At 37.7% G+C, this 17,339-nt stretch overlaps 2 protein-coding genes across 4 annotated transcripts; one reads left to right on the top strand and one right to left on the bottom strand.

Annotated features, from left to right (window-relative positions):
* Positions 1-297: 297 nt before the first annotated feature.
* Positions 298-9,822, top strand: LOC121320955 (protein SGT1 homolog). Of its 2 annotated transcripts, XM_041259798.1 has the most exons (14): positions 298-386; positions 495-543; positions 915-1,005; positions 1,369-1,438; positions 1,841-1,911; positions 2,024-2,077; positions 2,934-2,962; positions 3,786-3,830; positions 4,198-4,220; positions 4,782-4,878; positions 5,811-5,918; positions 8,186-8,273; positions 8,533-8,705; positions 9,501-9,822. In XM_041259798.1, exons 1-14 carry the CDS (start codon positions 373-375, stop codon positions 9,600-9,602), a joined length of 1,014 nt encoding a protein of 337 aa, XP_041115732.1. In that variant the 5' UTR covers positions 298-372; the 3' UTR covers positions 9,603-9,822. The 2 variants fall into 2 exon arrangements, with proteins under 2 accessions (XP_041115732.1, XP_041115733.1); XM_041259799.1 differs by lacking the exon at positions 3,786-3,830 and having other exon boundaries at positions 301-386.
* Positions 9,823-10,575: 753 nt separating this feature from the next.
* On the bottom strand, positions 10,576-16,204 carry LOC121320953 (leukocyte cell-derived chemotaxin 1-like). Of its 2 annotated transcripts, none has more exons than XM_041259791.1 (7): positions 16,093-16,204; positions 15,634-15,774; positions 14,126-14,266; positions 13,692-13,805; positions 12,512-12,665; positions 11,990-12,183; positions 10,576-11,243 (listed from the first exon to the last, which is right to left on the bottom strand). In XM_041259791.1, exons 1-7 carry the CDS (start codon positions 16,162-16,164, stop codon positions 11,019-11,021), a joined length of 1,041 nt encoding a protein of 346 aa, XP_041115725.1. In that variant the 5' UTR covers positions 16,165-16,204; the 3' UTR covers positions 10,576-11,018. The 2 variants fall into 2 exon arrangements, with proteins under 2 accessions (XP_041115725.1, XP_041115726.1); XM_041259792.1 differs by having other exon boundaries at positions 11,990-12,168.
* Positions 16,205-17,339: the final 1,135 nt, after the last annotated feature.

Raw genomic sequence — 17,339 nt, 5'->3', positions numbered from 1 at the left:
CTGTTGGCGAAAGACATTATTGCAGATCGGAGCAGCTCACCAGAACAGGCAGCTAAGAAGGTTTAAACTGCTGCGTCCTATTGCCTGGGGGGGAGGTTACAAAGATAAAAACAAAAAATACATTTAAAAAAAAAAAAAAACTTAGATTTAACCTGAATGTTTTATAATGAAAACAACAGTCTGTAATGTCTTTCCTGCAAGTGATGTAATAAAACTCCACGTCACTAGATGTCAGTACAAGCATGTGTTCGCAGTCCTTCCGGCTCTGCTGGGGTTTCTTCGGTGCGTGAAACTCTTTGTCTCAGTGTCTCGTTTCAATCCCAGAATCCCATCCAGAACTTTCTAAACGGTAGTAGAACACAGCAGCCAGTCATGGCAACTGAACCGTAAGTGACAAAATAAAATAAAAAATAAAGAACAAAAACTAATTAATGAGTTTCATGCAAATTGAATACACGGTGTAATTGTATGATATATAATTCTTTTCTTTTCAGAAGCTTCCCCGACAGCGTCATAGACGAGGATCCTAAGAAAGCTTTAGAGGTACAAAGTAAACATGTCATGCTGTTTTATTTCTTCTTGTTTTCTCAATATTGTCTTTGAATAAGTACTTAATGATTTTACACATTTCTGGAACAAGATCGCTTGATGATGGTACATTAATATAAAGCATTAACAAATACACTTCAATATCTTGGCTTATATTTTAGCATTATTAATTGTAAAGTACTTTTGAACGTTATTTTTGTTTGCAGGATGAAAGGTTTGATTGAGATCCATCCATACTAGCACTGTGTATTAATGAAATGCAAGATATTGAATTACTGTGCTCCATTCTGTTTTAATGGGACGTAGTGAACGAGGAGTATTTCTCAATTTCGCTAAAATGAATGCTGTGCCTGATCTTTCCTCAGGATCTTACCAGGGCATTGGAGCAGAAAGCCGATAGTGCAGAGTGGTACTGTCAGAGAGCTTATGCTCATATTTTAGTAAAGAACTACAGCAGTAAGTATAGCGCGCATGTTTGTTATACATCCAGAACGCACCAGTGTGAGCATACTTTGAGAGTAAACGGCTCCAGATACATTTTGTTTTTAGCTTCTGTTATACTGTATGTGTGTTTGTTGTCATTCTGTGGCTTTTGAGTTCTGTTCTAGTGAAAACTATTGCCCTTAAAGATGCCATTGCCCTTAATGTCCCTCCAATGCTTTGATTTCGTTGGCAAGACGAAGACAAGACATTTTTAGTTTGGGGAGAAACAAAAAATGCCCTCATCGTAACCATAACAACTTTGTAGAGGTAGACCAACAGAATAAGGTTTTCTGTTTCAAAGTGCTGACATCCAGACTCACGGTCATTGTTCTATAGATGCTGTTACAGATGCAAAGAAAGCCCTGGAGTTTAAACCAAACTGTGCCACAGCATTTCTGAGATTAGGGTATGTATATCCCAGCTCAGGCACTCAAGTGCCTTTGCTTTACCGTTGTGTTGAAGTGCTTGTCAACTGGTATCGCTCTTGATAGCCATTCACACAATACTGCTACCACCAAATATACCAGACCTGTATATCTGCTAGTGCTACAAGAATGTTGTCTTCAGTAAAAAAAACAAATACCCAGATGGTTAGAAGCAGGATTTTAAAATGTGATGATTGTCACTCTGTTGTCGTGTGTTCTAGGTGCTGCTGTATTGTAAGCAGTTTTTTCACATAATAAAACCTTGCTAGTATTTCATCTCTAAATGTACCAAGATGACAGGTATTCTTGGGAGACTGCTGTTCTTTTGTCAGGTGTGGTTCGATGGTTGACAGTGGTTAAAACCTGCAACCTTTTTGTTTTAGAATTGCTGAGTACCATTTGAAAAATTACCAGCCTTCTCGAGAAGCCTTTGAGGAAGGACAGAAGATAGACGGTAAGTGTCTGGTACATTCAAGATCAGAACAGAGAAAATGCCCTTTAGGTCTTATGGGAAGTGTAAGTTGGGTTTCACCACACTGATATTGTCCTGTGTTCATTGATCCTAGGTTTAGAGGGCAGCTTCAATGTTTGGATCAAAAGATGTGAAGAAAACATGGATTGTAAGTGTTGCTATAATGGTTTCTTTCAGGCAGTGCTAGGGTTATAAATCCAGTATATGTTGGATGATTTGTCGTGGAATGACCGATATATATAACTTGCGCAGATTGGACTCGTAGTTCCCATAAACTGTGTATGTATGTATGTATGTATGTGTGTGTGTGTATATCTATCTCTATCTATCTATCTATCTATCTATCTATATATATATATATATATATATATATATATATATATATATATATATACATACACATATATACACATATATATACACACACACACACTCATATATATGTATATATATATATATATATATATATATACATACATATACACACGCATATATATACACACACACACATATGCACCTATAAGTACCCCAAATGTTTGTATTCAAACACTTTCCCTTGACAAAGGTATATTAAACATACCGAAACATTGGGAAGTTGGCTCTTTAGAGCATAAAACAAACAAGCAGAAAAATATATATTGCTACTTACTATACTGATTGCTTTTATGTTCTCAGCAAGCCCAGAAAAACTACCAGTCTGAACACTGGTGTTAGTGCTTCCATAACGTCCCTATGTAAACACTGCTTTGCCTTCATTCTCTTAGCTTCTCCATTAATGATACATTTAAAGAGCATCCTTTTCAAAACTCATTTTTACTGTGAATGCACGGTATCATTTTAAATTTGAGTACACGATACATTGTGTCTTGCCGGCTTTATTATTTTACAAGGTTTTAAAGCCAGACTGAAATTGTAGAACATGGGGGTAAACCTGTTCTGCTGGTCTACCCTTGATTTTATAAAGGAGTTTGATTTTATTTATTTGATTATTTATTTGTCAACAGTGGGAAAGCACGGGGTGGCACCTGAGATGGTAAGTACAATGCAAATACAGAGATGACTGATTGTACGTACACTGGGAGTCAAAGTAGTTTGCCCCAATTGTCACGTTGGGTGTTTTTTTTTTTTTTTTGGTTTTGTTTTTTTAAATTTAGTTATCGCTAATTGATTTTTACCCTGTTTTTTTCTCCCAATTTGAAATGTCCAATTATATCTTAAGCTCAGATCACCACTGCCACACCTGCGCTAACCACAGAAGCGGCGACGACAACAAACCCATGCTGTCCTCCCAAGCGTGTGTTGTTAGCTGACCACTTCTTTTCACTCTGCAGACCCACCATGCAGCCAACCCGGAGCTACAGCGTCGGAGGACAACGCAGCTCTGGGCAGCTTACAGGCAAGCCGGCAGGTGCCTGAAAAGTCTACACAGGTTGCTTTGTGCGCCGCCCCCTGGGAGCTCACGACCACAGTCAGCAGTGGAATAGCAGGGACTCGAACTGGCGACCTCCAGGCTATAGGGTGCTTCCTGCACTCCACGCAGAGCACCTTTACTGGATGTGCCACTCTAAACCCCCCCCCCCCCAGTCAGGCGTGTCAGGTCCAATTTATTTTCACATGCTGTTTATTTTACGCGTGCTGTTTAAAAGTAATTTTATTCAAAGTAAAACAGATTTAAAAGGTGCTGCATATCAACAGGACACTCAGTACTGCATCTCCAGCCCCGCCCCACCCCTTGTTCGCTGTATTTATCATATACCTCTTCATAGTCGTGCGTTCTAATAAATCATCGCCTGATCACTCGTTTTATCACTTAACTCCTCAATAATGCGATCCAAGTCATTATTTTATTACTACAGGTACCGACATTGGACCGGAGAGGGTTAACATTACATTTTGACAGAGTGAGCCTTTTTTTTTTTTTTTGTATAACTTGGCCCCTTGTGTAGGTGTGACATCTTTATATGACCCATTATGTAGGTATGACATCTTTATATGACCCTTTATGTTTACTTGGCTGTGTTTCTATATTTGGAATGTGTTTTGACAGTATCTCCTCTGGACACACAAACATGCCAGACACACATACATACTTCCACAAGGTGGTGCTGTTCTACCATAAAGATCAAAATGCTTGAAGCGCTTCAGTGGAGGTTAACGGATTCATAATTATATTAGATGCTAAAATGTAACCTGTACCTTGCAAATGCAATATTAACATACATATTTATTTTTTTCTGTATTATCGCCCAACTCAAATGGACAACACAGAAGACAGCATCGCAAAAAATAAAGTAAGTTTAGATTTATAAATGCGTACATTTTGTAACATGCTTCCTGACACGTGGAAACCTAGTAGTTCCTGTAGATCAGCACAAGTACATCAAGATGTGTTTTGCAAAGCTGCATACGTTCTCAAGAGCTGAGTACATGTTTTGTCTGTTTTAGACTAGATAGTTGATGCAATATTATGGGATAAACAATGTTGTGGTGGAACATAAAAAGGAATTTTCAAAATGCATATGTAAATGAGATCTGAAATAAATGGATAAATATACCACATTATGTAAAAATAATAATAATTGCACCCTATGTACTTAATGCAGCTTAACATTGCATAACCGCACATACATTTACATTGCCACTAGTGTACCTGTATAGAGTAGTCCCAACTGGCACAGTTACATTTGACAAACCCCAGGCTGAAAACGTGCTACTTGTACCTGAAGTAGACTGGAGCGCCTTGACAGAGGAAACACATCTTGAAACGGACCAGCAGGGAGAGATGCTTCATCTTTATTGAGAAACAGTACGTTGAAACAGGCTTGTATGGCTTTTTTTTTTTTTTTAAACAGATACGATTGGTACCAGACGGAGTCTCAAGTTATTGTCACAATTATGATCAGGAATGCACAGAAGGATGCTGTTAACATACAGTTTGAAGATAAAAAGGTAAGGTTTTAGTTTTTTTTTTTTTTAAAACTTGTTTCCAGTACTGACACACAGTCCTCGGTTGGTTAGTTGTTTCCTCACAAATGTATTTGAACCTTTTTTTCGTAGGTCGTAGATCTACTAAGTAGTGTATGTGACAGAAGTCAAGATTAGTCAAAGAAACATTTCAAGCAGATTATACCCAAAAATCAAAGCTAAATCTACGTTTGATCTGTTCTGTAAACTATTTAAAACTCCAGTCAGTAAAACCACTGGATGGGAGTGAGATGAAATATTAATTTTATTAACAAGACTGGGATGTCTTGGGGGGGCTTCCCAGTCTGGGCTGGCTTCAAACGTAGCCCATATGGCTGTGATAGATTTTATGTGAATGTTTTGGCTGGTGCCTTTGGGGTTCGTTCAGACTCCCTGTGACAGCTGATTTGTGATCCTTGCAGAGGCAGGTAATGAGGCTTTATCCTTGGCTGAAGGCTGCCTCATTAGAGTTGTACAAGGATCAAGGTACTTTACAAGCTGCCACTAGCATATCATTATTGCCATTGTTATTGTGTTTTATAATTTTTCTTGATTGTTTAAAGTTTTCTACTAAAAAGCTTGCATTGTGACAATGGAAACTACAGTAGAGGATGTCCTGTTGCTGTTACTTTCGCCAGATCTATTGGGTTTTTATTGTTTGATTTTGTACTTGGTTTATTTCAAGTGTTTTTGTATTTAGACGATACACTTGGTTAAAATTATTTCTTGTTTCAACACCAGCGTACATGTTTCTGTTTGGTTGCAAATTAACATATGGGCCGAATTGTAATCACAACAGTGAAGAAAGCACTGAACATCCAACCAGGTTGTTCTGGTAAAGAATATTCAAATGTTGAGGTCTTGAAGGAAACTTTCAGAAACTACAGTAAATAACAGCAGTTATTTGTTTTGTTTAGTTGAACACAGCTGTTAAACTAGCATCTGAAGATGACTTTAATCTGAACATTGATCTTCTGCACCCCATTGTTCCCTCACAATGCACGTTTAAAATTATTGCATCAAAGGTAAGATGGATTTTATATACTGGTATGCACATGCATACACTGTTTTTTCTTTTCATTGTTGTGGAGCAGTTTATAACTTAAGTGTGTATAGAGGTAATTGCTGTAGGATGTGAGCAGTATGATATGTATTGCGGAGGGAGAGGGAGTAACTTTCATTTGTGTCTGGTGGATATGCAGCATGAAGCATGGGGCTGTGCTAAGCTGCTGATTGTCATAGCTATGCTTTTATTAGCAAAACAAAAGCAGAAAACTTGGCCTGCACATTACACATCACATTAAGAAGTTAATTGTGTTAATTGTGCTTGGTGTTAAGCTTCTGAATACAAAAACTACTTTCCAAGTCTGTGTTTTAATGGAATTCACATGCAATCTGCATTAGCCGAAGGTAAAGTCTGTTATCTACTTTGGATGCCTCTAGAGGGAGACAACTTTCTTGCCAGTTAAACATGATGCAGATTAAATGAAAGCACATGCTCAGTATTTTGTGTCATCAGTTGCATTTAGTTTTAGTTCGTAAGCAGTGCCACTAGATTGAACCCGGACAATGGGAGCCCAGAGATAACAAACAGAATCTAATGTGGTTCATTGTTCACTGGTGCTGTGCAGCAACTCCGAAACCATAATCTCTCATCTGACCCCCAAACTTCGATTGGGCACAAGAACAGTGACTCGATGCAGAGAGTACATTATTCCTGAAGTCATTCTACCCAGAAAAAAACGTCAATGAAGTATATTCTTAAAATGTTCACACACTGGGCTCCTGACCAATGTGGTCCATGTTAAGTAAATTGCTCATCTCCTGTGCATGCACAACTCCTAAATAGAAAACCTGCAGACTTGGGTGAGACGTTTTCATCTTGTTACACATAGTACAATCAGGGTCCTGAGTGCTCATAATCGTGGAATTTGGTTATTTAAAAAAAAAAAAAAAAAAAAAAAAAAATTCAAACAAAGGGACTCTGTGCAGCAAACGGTCTATTAACTTATTATAAATGACAAAATAAAGGTTTTACTCCTTACTGAATTGTGCTGCATGTTCTACTTGCAGGGTGAGTTGTAGAGGAGTTTTGACAAATCCATAACTGTAATTGGTTGATTTCTTGTGCAAGGTTAGGTTTAGTGTTGTTCAGATTTCCCTGCAGCTGCCCAGGCAGATTGCAATGTATATAAGCTGTGTCGTCTCAACACAGTAGTGCGCTTCAGCATTAGGCTGTCGGGAGCACAGGATCAGCCTTTACAAAGCTTTGCTTGTTCTGAGGGCTGAAGGGTTCTCCAGGTTAGACTGGCTTCAAGATGAAAACATTTCACTATTCAAGCTTGGAATTCCACACGGAACGGTCTCCCCGTGATTTTAATACAAACATCAACACAGGGTGTATTGAAGCATAAAAAGCATAGACTTTTGTGTTATAGAGCTGACAGTAAGTGTTGTAAACCTGGGGCTGAGTACAGTGATGAAGACTATCTGGAGCATTTCTCTATTTGATTTGAAGTTAGGTTTTTAAGTTGCAGATGAACACCCCCTCTCCTCTCTCTTATGATATATTGTATTAGCTTTATTTCCTAACCACTTGCACCTTCTTGCTACTGTTTTCTTATTTTTTTTTAAACTCTTAAGGTCTAGAATCAAAACAGAAACCACTATTACGGTTTATAAAGGAATGTAACATTGAGAAATTGTAGCTTGTTTTTTTTTTTTTTTACTGTAATGGGATTTTTACTAACATGGGATTGCCTACCTCAATACAATGATCAAACTATTTGCACTCAAACTGCAAACAGGTTGTTCTTATGTTAGCACAATCCCTGGTCAACAAACTAGACACTTTCTATTACACTAAAAGTAACATTTGCAGATCACACATACGTATTTCTGGACCCTGCCCCCCCCCCCAGCCATTTGCATGTGTGTGCTTTGGCTACAGTCCAAGCTAGTCTCTGATCCCAGAAGACTGAGTTTCAGTCTGAAATATTTTGCACCTCCTAAGCCTTTTCTGTGTTAATATGCAAGAGTTTAACCGCTTCAGTACTCTTGCTTGCTGTCCAGTTTTATCTGCTTTCTTGGACCACTCTTTTTGTTAATTAGCTTCCTCTTCAAAGACCGATGATGCTGATGTTCATATAGCCGGTTGACTGGGATTCAGTTATCAGATGAAAGGGCTTTACTAACACAAGCCCCAAAAAGAGATTTAATGTTACCAAAATGTTGAATTAAACCTGGGATATTTAGCAGTTGGTCAACCCTGTTTCAATGCCCTTGTTAATAGATTGAGATTAAAATGAAGAAGGCTGAAGCTATCAGATGGGAGAAGCTTATGGGAGAAGCTGTGGCAGATGTGAAACACTTCACTCCAGGTCAGTGCCGTGTTATAGATAGATTATCAATCATTGAATGACAGCTCAGCAGTCTAGAACAGATGCATGAATATCAAACCTTATTCATGAAAACAGACTTCATACAATATGGCCAGAAACTCAAATGTTGGAAAACTGGTATGGTACCGGCCTTAATAACTTGGAATACTAGATTTAATCTGAAGTTAAATATGGTGATCACCTTGGATGGTGTACTATTGTAAAGTGTTTACTGTTTCTCACATGTTTCTTTGTATAGACAAGTATCCTTCCTCTTCACTCCATACAAGAAATTGGGACAAACTAGTTGAAGATATTAAAGAGGAGGAGAAGAATGAGAAGCCAGAAGGAGACGCAGCTCTTAACAAACTGTTTCAGCAGATATACTCGGATGGCACTGATGAAGTCAAACGTGCCATGAACAAGTCGTTTGTAAGTAAAGTGCATTGAACTTATAGCGGTTATACAACAAAATAGAGATGAAAGTTGTTTGAAATTGTAAACGTGGTTGCTTTTCCGCAACTGTGGCCAGTGTGGGGTGTGTTAATCATTTATTATTGTTTTCCATTCATGGTTTAGCGCCTCATCTTTTTGGGGGGAGGTGGCCCATAGCCACTTCATATCTGTGGCACTGAAAAGCATGTCATTTCATTGTTTACGTTTTTCCAGCCGGCCTTGCGCATGTAGCCGTTGAGCACCTACGGACGAGACCTTCAGCCAAATTTATCTTTCATGGACCCTGAGCGCCCATCACAGTTCATTAAATCATCTGTAATTACAGTCATCCATCTTTGCAGATTCTATGAGCTGAATTATTGTGTCTCTTGCATGTAATTTACTAGCATCTTGGATGTTACCAGTGATGGTTCAATTCATTATTTTTATCATGTGACTAGAATATAAGTTTTAGTTAGTTAGTCTTAAATTAGGTAGGAGCAAACATTTATGTACATTTGAAAGGACCAGTGTAAGTGCCCTACAAATCAGAGCAGCAGAAATGAAGGGCCTCTGTCATGCTTCCCTGTGAACATGCAACGGGAAGCAGGCGGGGACTGACTGATGAGCTCTAATGAGAAAGCACTTCAGAGGAGCGGATTCATCTAGCATATATACCGTGTGTTATTGTACACCATTTCAGCATTCAGCACTGCTTCATGGGCTAACTTGTACATAAATGATTTTCTTGTAAGAATTTGCAGTGCCATTGCAGTGTTTGTTTTGTTTCAGATGGAGTCTGGAGGAACTGTTCTGAGCACCAATTGGACTGATGTTGGCAAAAGAAAAGTAGAGGTGTGCCCTCCAGATGATGCCGAATATAAAAAGTTCTAATGCCATTCAAGCAGTCTGCTAATCAGCCACATTTCTTTAGCTCTGTATCTCTTTGTTCATATTGTTCATAGAATGTAATCTTTGGTTGAAGCACTGACAATGCACGACTGCTTATTTTGGCATGTGTTACAAGTTCTGTAGTTTACAACTTTCCTAAAAAGATGTGACAAAGGATTGTGTTTTTTCTTTTTTTTTTTGCTTTGAACACCAATTTCTAAACTTTATTCTTTTTTTTTTTTTTTTTTTTTTTCCCCAAAAGTGCCCCCGCCACCCCCCCCCCCCCCCCCTTCTGTCATTTATATAATTCTGGCATGTCCTGATTTTAAAACCATTCAGGTTAATTTCATCACATTTTGCAGATATAAATAAAACTAATTGTAAATACATTTTTGCTGTCCTGATGTGGTTAAAGTTGAGTCACTTTTTGTGTCATGACACAGCTGTCATTGTGGGTTTTTTGTTTCAGTCAGTCATGTTTAACCTTCATTAGTGTAAAGTAATAAGAGCTACAGTATAGTGGAGAATGTGTTTTCTCTTGGTTTAGTTATATATCAGACTCTTATATAAAAATTCGACTGACCCCCATTAGGGTCTTGAGTAAATCTGGAATAGAAATTCTGGGTTGCTCGTAAGAGAGATTGTATTTCCCTACTAGTGAAAGATTTTCTAGTGAAAGGGAGCCGGAGTAATCCAGCAAGGCTGTTGTAGGTGGTGTCTATTTAAGGATAAGACTGTGCTCCCTCTTTATTTCAATATGACTTGCACATCAAAAACTGAAATCCTGAATACAGTGAGTGAGTGAAGGGCCCTCCAACAGTACAGTATAGTACCTGTACAATTCCCATCAACATGGACTAACCAAAAGAAATAGCTTTTATACTGCATTATGCGTGTTTTTTTTAATACACTTTCCTTTGATTAAATGGTATAGAAGTTGTTGGGATTCAACAGACAAATGTATATAAATGAGGACCAGGAGCAAAGTATTGTTTTATTATCAAGTACATTATAAAGGATGAGAGGAGGGAATAACGTAGCAGCTGTGAGAGCTTATAGGCAAACTATAGCTTGTTAAAAAATAAAATTAGGAAAGTGTGACATTTCAGCCAATATCAGAGTAGTGCAGTCTATCGCAACATAAAGTAGTGTGAGCAAGGGTGAGTTAATATTCAAGAGTATGGATGTTAAATAATACATATTTACTAAAAGACATGCTTGCTACGGTCTGCAAAAGTGAAGCAGTCTGCAAATAGCTTAACACATACATAGTTACAATCTTATTACATTTATTTACATCCAGAAAGAGTGACTTAATGTTATTGCATTTAAAATACAATTAGGCCTGGCAAAGTATTTTAAAGGTTTCTTAGGTTTGTGTTAGCTGCATTTCTTATTTTAACAACGTCAGCCTCTAGTTTACAGAACACCTAATATGCGTCCGACCCACCAGCTGCATGGCATAATTACTCTGCAGGCAACACGGCATCCCCGATGATCATAAGGCCAGGGCCAGTAGCCACCCAAGGGTTCACATATTCTCTGGCAGTGTGTGTAGCTGCGTCTGCACTCGGCACAACAGATTCCTTGGTGGTCTAGCATAGGGTCGAAGGTCATGGTACCCCGCTCTCCTTCCAGCATTTGCTGTGAAATAAATTGAGATTAATTCAGATAGCAATATTGTCAGTCTAATATCAGGATGGAGGAGTTGTGGCTCAGAACATTACATTGCTAAGATTGTGTGACTTGGCTCAGTTACGCTATACTGACGTGAACTTGTGGTCACGGCTATAAAGTAAGGATCAGAACCTGGTGGGTCTCCATGTCATGATGGCATTGGCTAGGGGGGTTTGTTTCCTTGGAGAAAGGGCAGCCTCTGTTTAGTGAGTGATCTGGGCAGCTGTAGATGAACTTGCATCTGCTCCAGTCTGATGTGTCAGTTGGTGTCCTTGTTTGACAGGCTTTGAAAGAGGCTTGTTATGGGTTTGGGGATAAAAGGAGTAAATGAGGTAAGAGTGGCTGAAATGCTATCATTTATTCAATCCTTTGGCATTTGTACTAGAGGCCAGATGTCATTTCTCAGAGATTTGCTTATGCTAAACTATATTACATAAACAACTATTGACATTAAGAAATAAGGTTTGCTGATGTTGAAATGCTTGACTACTTTGTTTTTTAATTCATTTTATCTTCAAATACAAAAGTCATCTCCAATGTTCTGTGTGCTTGAAGCAAACCTTGCAAATATATATATATATATATATATATATATATATATATATATATATATATATATATATATATATATGCATACGCCTAGTCAAAGGGAGGTGTCCAGTGGACAGCTAAAACCCTTTAGCTTTGTCAAATGTTCAGTAGGTTGCACTTACATGGTAGGGGTTTTCTGGATTGAAGTCCGGTTTTTCCTCGGCTGGTTTTGAAGTAACATTGTCACCTTCAGTTTCACTCTCAGCTTTGCCCTCTTCTGCATCTGTTTCAAATTCCTTCTCATCATAATCGTCTGACTGCCGTCTTGCGCGTGGTACTTCTCGTTTCTTCCTCTGACCATCTAGAAGAGATGGCGCTTCAGAATTTCCAACATATGATTGGGATCGTCAGTTAGTATTATGCTTAATACCATCACATTTTCAGAGCTGGATTTTGTATGAGAAAAGGGCCATTGATGATGTCTACTTTTTCTGTGTTAAATACAACCCTTAAAGTACCAGATTAATTATAATAAATATAATACCAGGACTTGATATGTATTAACCCTTTCCATGTGAGTAGAGGGTTGTCTCAGACATATGCTTTGGAATAGCTTTATAGGATTCAGCACACTCATTGAATAATAGTAGGATCTGAAAATCTACCAAAAAAAAAAAAAAAAAAAAATTGTGTTTATTCCATACCTTTGGGATATGTTGGCCGGAGCCAGAAAATGGGAAGATCGCTGCACAGATCCATGATTTTGGTGCTCAAAAAGCTGCTGTCTTTCACTGGTTGGTCTGCAGCCACCCAAATGAGGGACTCCTCATCAAACTTGACTGGCATAATCTCATCCTCCTACCAAAAAAAATATTAATTTGATTAATAAACTATTTCTATGCATCAGACTTTCTATTGCTTGAAAGTCTGACCATAATTGCTCATATTTAATTAAATTGTTGCGATAGTTGCAATTTCTAACAAAGAACTGAAAATTAAAGTTGGGTTTATTTTTTCCATTTAAACATGCTGCAAAAGACCAATGCAGTGTGGCAGCACCTTAGTGTATACTCCATTTATATAAAAGTACACAGTGGGGAAAAAAATTATGTAAATGAAATAATAATTTAATAAATAAATAAGCCTGAAGTGCCTCTTGTTTAAGGACTGCATTACTGAAGTGCATTAATTGGTCTTCATTGATTTAGCAGCATGTCCATTAACAGCCTCTGTAAAGGAAATAGCTGGTGGCTGCGCATGGTGCTGCTTTGTATATTTGGCACATGTTTAGCAGTTATGCCCAGTAGGAGTAGATTTTTTCGTCTGGGTGATGTGGGAAGTGGTTGGCCTGTTTGAACAGCCCCAGGCACAACAGCAGGCTTTGTGACTTAGAAGCCTGCAGCTGCACCTCATCAACTCCTCTGGTAGCAGGCTGTACACACAGGGATTCACAACATGGTGATACAAATGAATTACTAAAACAAAGATGTACTCCACACAGATTGGTTGAAAAATTATGGAACTATACAGTAACATCGCTGTGAATGCATCTGTTATAATACATAGGCTGTACAGTATTCTTTGGTGTTACGGGAAAACAATGACAAAGTAGACCAACACTTTGGCTAGCATCTCCAGTGTAATGCACAGTACCTTACTCTGAAGATGCGTTGGTTAAAACACCTGCTTGAGTTTGTCCCATCTAACTTTTATGTAGGAAGCTATCAATTGGGTGTTTTAATGGTGTAAATGAATCAATAATCCTGCTAGACATTGTATTTTTCCAGATCTTCAGCCACTGATGATGTAAAGACACCTATAAACCCTGCTGGATAGGAGCTCTCCGGGATCAGGGTTGGAGACCCCTGATATAAAAGTACATACCAGACCGAAAGACATTGACTCCTTATTAAGACTCTCAACATCTGGAATGTGAGCTTTAGCTTGTGCTTTAATGTAGCATTTCTCTCCTCCAGCAAACCGAATCCCTGTGATCCCCTAGAATAAATATACACCAGGTTAAATATCAGTTTGATGGATTTGATGTGCATTTATGTCACTTCCTACTACAATTAAACTATTAGGGCAAAATGTAATTAACAATATTTTGACAACCTTAAAATAACAGCATCTGATGTGTTATGAATTCCAGTGGACAATCAGAAAATAACAAATACTGTGTGCCATTTTAATTCATCTAGTGACAGAAAAAATAAATCGATTTGATAATATTTTGTTTACTGAATTGGTTGATTTTGAAACGGTTTCTCAGAAGTTCATGAGTATTTTGGTTGCTGTTATTAGCGGTGCCCACTTACAATATGAAAGTCTTGGACTTCAATGGCTTCTTCACTCCCACTTCCAGTTTTGAACGTTTCCAAGTTATTTCCGGCATCAATTTCCAAGGACCCCTCCTCCACTTTTCCATTGATGCTCATGCTGTAATGAACATTGTACACCTGTAGAGAATAGCACACTTTAATTTCTTACAAACACAAAGCAGTCCTGCTTTCTGTTTTGTAAAGTACCTATGGAGTTGGGTACACTCCCACCAAAAAGTTTTTAATGAACTGGAGTGTGTTCGATCAAAGACAACTCTTGATTAAGAACAATACAGTATAGGTATCAGCATGTGTTTATGTTTTGGAAGCGCGATGTTGGGCATAACAATTAACTTAGTCACTGGACTACAAGTTGTGCTATTCAAGATGTGCTCGTGACAGGTAACGTATGTAAGGATTTTGATTCCAATAATACACCGTGATACAAATAATGACGATTGCTGACAGTGTTGCATATTACTAAAAACCCGAATTAGAGCGCATATGAAATACAATTTGATTTCAATTAATTTTTGATGTGTCAATTATTAAAATAATAATAATAATAATAATAATAATAATAATAATAATAATAATAATAATAATAATAATAATAATAATAAAAAAATAAAATTAAATAAAATTAAATAAAAAAAAAATGAAAGACCAAACAGCTGCCGATTAGAAAAAAAAAAGTTAGAAACCTGAAAAATGTCATATTTATTTTAAAACTTATAGCCTATATGCCAAATGCGGAGCAAAGTAGAAGTTACCACTGCTAATTAGAATTCATAGGTGCGCGATAGGATCTTAGTAGGAAAACAACACGAGTAATACTCATGTAAGGTAAACCAATTTATAAAATATATTTATTTAAAATAATTATAAAAACATTTTAATAAATAAAATCGAATTGTTTAACTATTGGCAAAAAACAAACAAACAAACAAAACAACAACAATAAAAAAACATTCACATCATTTGCAAATACATTTTTATAGTCTAGTTGAATATTTTAATTTGAGTTTTTGTTTCTGTGTGTTTTTGTAATTCATTCCTATATGTAAGAAGACCTGAAAGTCCTAATTGCCTGGGAAGGTTGAAAATAAATAGCTCTCCAAAGCACAACTACGATTGCTAGCTGAATCCTCCTCTCGATCCAGGGCAGCCAACAGACCCTCTCAAGCCAAACAAGTTTCCTCTGACACCAAACTTCAGCAGGGTTTCATTATCAGCACCCACCCAGGGGCACTGGAACTAGGGGTGCTGGGGGTGCAGTAGCACCGCCTGGCTTTGCATGGCTTCCATCATACACAGAGATTACAGTTTTGTTCAATGGCTTTCAACACCCCCACTTTAAAAACTGTTCCAGTGCCACTGCACCCACCCATAACTACTAAACTCTCCATAGCGCTGGATGAACGAAGGCTAAAAGAAAATCCAATGGCGAATGTTTGTCATTCGTTATCAGCAACCCCGAGTGAATAGAAGGTGAAAATTCGTACATGCTTGTCGGTGACTTTCCAGAAGTAAAACGCCCCGATCGCTCCAAACAGAAGAAGAGCCACCCCAGCAATAAGCACAGCAGCTCCGATTTTCAGCATACGACCGTTGCTGGAAGGTTTTACCGTGACTGCAGTGTATGCCTGAATAAAGAAAGGAATGAATAACAATTGTACTGTGGATCGTCATAAAGTAATCACTCTTATAAGCCAATGTGTCGCTATATTTAATTTAAGGTTCACGTTGGCATGTATGTAACAGCTTATAAAAAATCAAACAACCAGTGAATGGCTCAAAGAAAATAACGCCTTTACCTTTTTTTCTTTACAGAAGACCTACTGTTGAGCTACATGCAACACAATATTTTCGGTATTCCAAAACTAACTTTAACACAATAGTTTGCCTCCCATCTATTAAATGTCCTGGCCTGTGTGATAAAATACAATCTTGACAATACTTACTGGTGGGAAACATTGTTCCACATCTTCTGGCCCCGCCAGAGCGATGGGCACTTTCTCCGAGCTCTCTGCCATGACTGCCTTTGCAGTTGTGAGCGGGATTGCCCAGCGCTGCACGATCTCCAGTGCCCAGACTGCGACGTGACCAGAATTCCAGGCGAGTGTTATATTACCTCTGTGTCCTGGTCAACGGTAGCAGCCCACCAAAAGAAATACATTTGAAATGATTTTACCCACACCGTCATTTCCTGACAAATGACTTATTTTTGGTGTATTTTTAAGGGAAGAGGATTAGCACACAGCAGTGCTTGAAAGGTTAATACTTAAAAATCATTATTATTATTATTATGTATTATTATTATTATTATTATTGTTATTGACAAGTTTAGAATTATTGTGCTTATTTGGTATTACTTTTTTAATTGAGATTTTCTAACCTTAATGATCGATTGTTATTTTTGATACATAAAACCTGTAGTTTTTTAATTAAAAGCTGAAATGAATTTTCTATAAGAACTTGGAAAACATGTGATTAAGCAACCAGAACGCTTGTTCTGGGGAAATATAAATGTACAATTAGGCACTATTCTAGCTATGTATTACGTACATTTTCCGTATTATTATGCTGCTTTGTTTTCCGAGCGCGAATATTTAGTTTATGAGATTCGTTCGGAAGATTAGTTGCTATATTAGCTTAATAACAATGAACTATTTGGATAGTTAAATTGAGCTAGTTTTGTATGCTGCTGATGATTTTCCCGAGGAGGAATGACCGTAATTGAAAGCTGAAACTGCCTTTTCTTGTCAATGTTCAAAGCGAAAACTGGCTTGGCAGACGAACGCCTGTTCTGCTTATCAAAAACGCATAGGCCTATGGATTCTAGCAGCACGAATTACATGCTTGTGCTAATCATTAAAGGGAATATGTACACGTAATATACGCGCTTTAAATGACCTCGCAACCTCTTAAAACAACTGGCTTGAAAATGACAATGCAGTCAAAAGCACAGAGGCCCAAAATATATTTCTTTGTAGACCAACTATGTGGGTATTAACTTAAGTACATCTGACAAATCTATAAACCCTGTGGTTTATACCTCTGCAGGGAATCCATTATATAATAAATGCGGTTTCCTCGTGTTGTTGAACAGGACTTGTATTTCTTTATTTGTTTATTTTTGAAAATTATCACATTGGATTGCTGAATTTCAGAATGCTGCCCTATGTGTTATTCAACGAATTTCCCCTAT

Source organism: Polyodon spathula, chromosome 9, assembly GCF_017654505.1.
Source record: "Polyodon spathula isolate WHYD16114869_AA chromosome 9, ASM1765450v1, whole genome shotgun sequence".
Classification (NCBI taxonomy): domain Eukaryota; kingdom Metazoa; phylum Chordata; class Actinopteri; order Acipenseriformes; family Polyodontidae; genus Polyodon; species Polyodon spathula.
Note: the sequence above shows the minus strand (reverse complement) of the source record. Positions and strands in the feature narration are given on the sequence as shown.

Excerpts from the sequence above, each read along its gene's own strand:
- LOC121320955 (XM_041259798.1), top strand. Across the intron at positions 4,879-5,810 it reads TACAGTTTGAAGATAAAAAG|TTGAACACAGCTGTTAAACT; the intron begins GTAAGGTTTTAG and ends TGTTTTGTTTAG. Across the intron at positions 5,919-8,185 it reads TTAAAATTATTGCATCAAAG|ATTGAGATTAAAATGAAGAA; the intron begins GTAAGATGGATT and ends CCTTGTTAATAG.
- LOC121320953 (XM_041259791.1), bottom strand. The coding sequence starts at position 16,164 with ATGGCAGAGAGCTCGGAGAAAGTGCCCATCGCTCTGGCGGGGCCAGAA. Across the intron at positions 12,666-13,691 it reads AGTCAATGTCTTTCGGTCTG|GAGGATGAGATTATGCCAGT; the intron begins GTATGTACTTTT and ends TTTTTTTGGTAG. Across the intron at positions 12,184-12,511 it reads CCGGCCAACATATCCCAAAG|CGCCATCTCTTCTAGATGGT; the intron begins GTATGGAATAAA and ends GAAATTCTGAAG.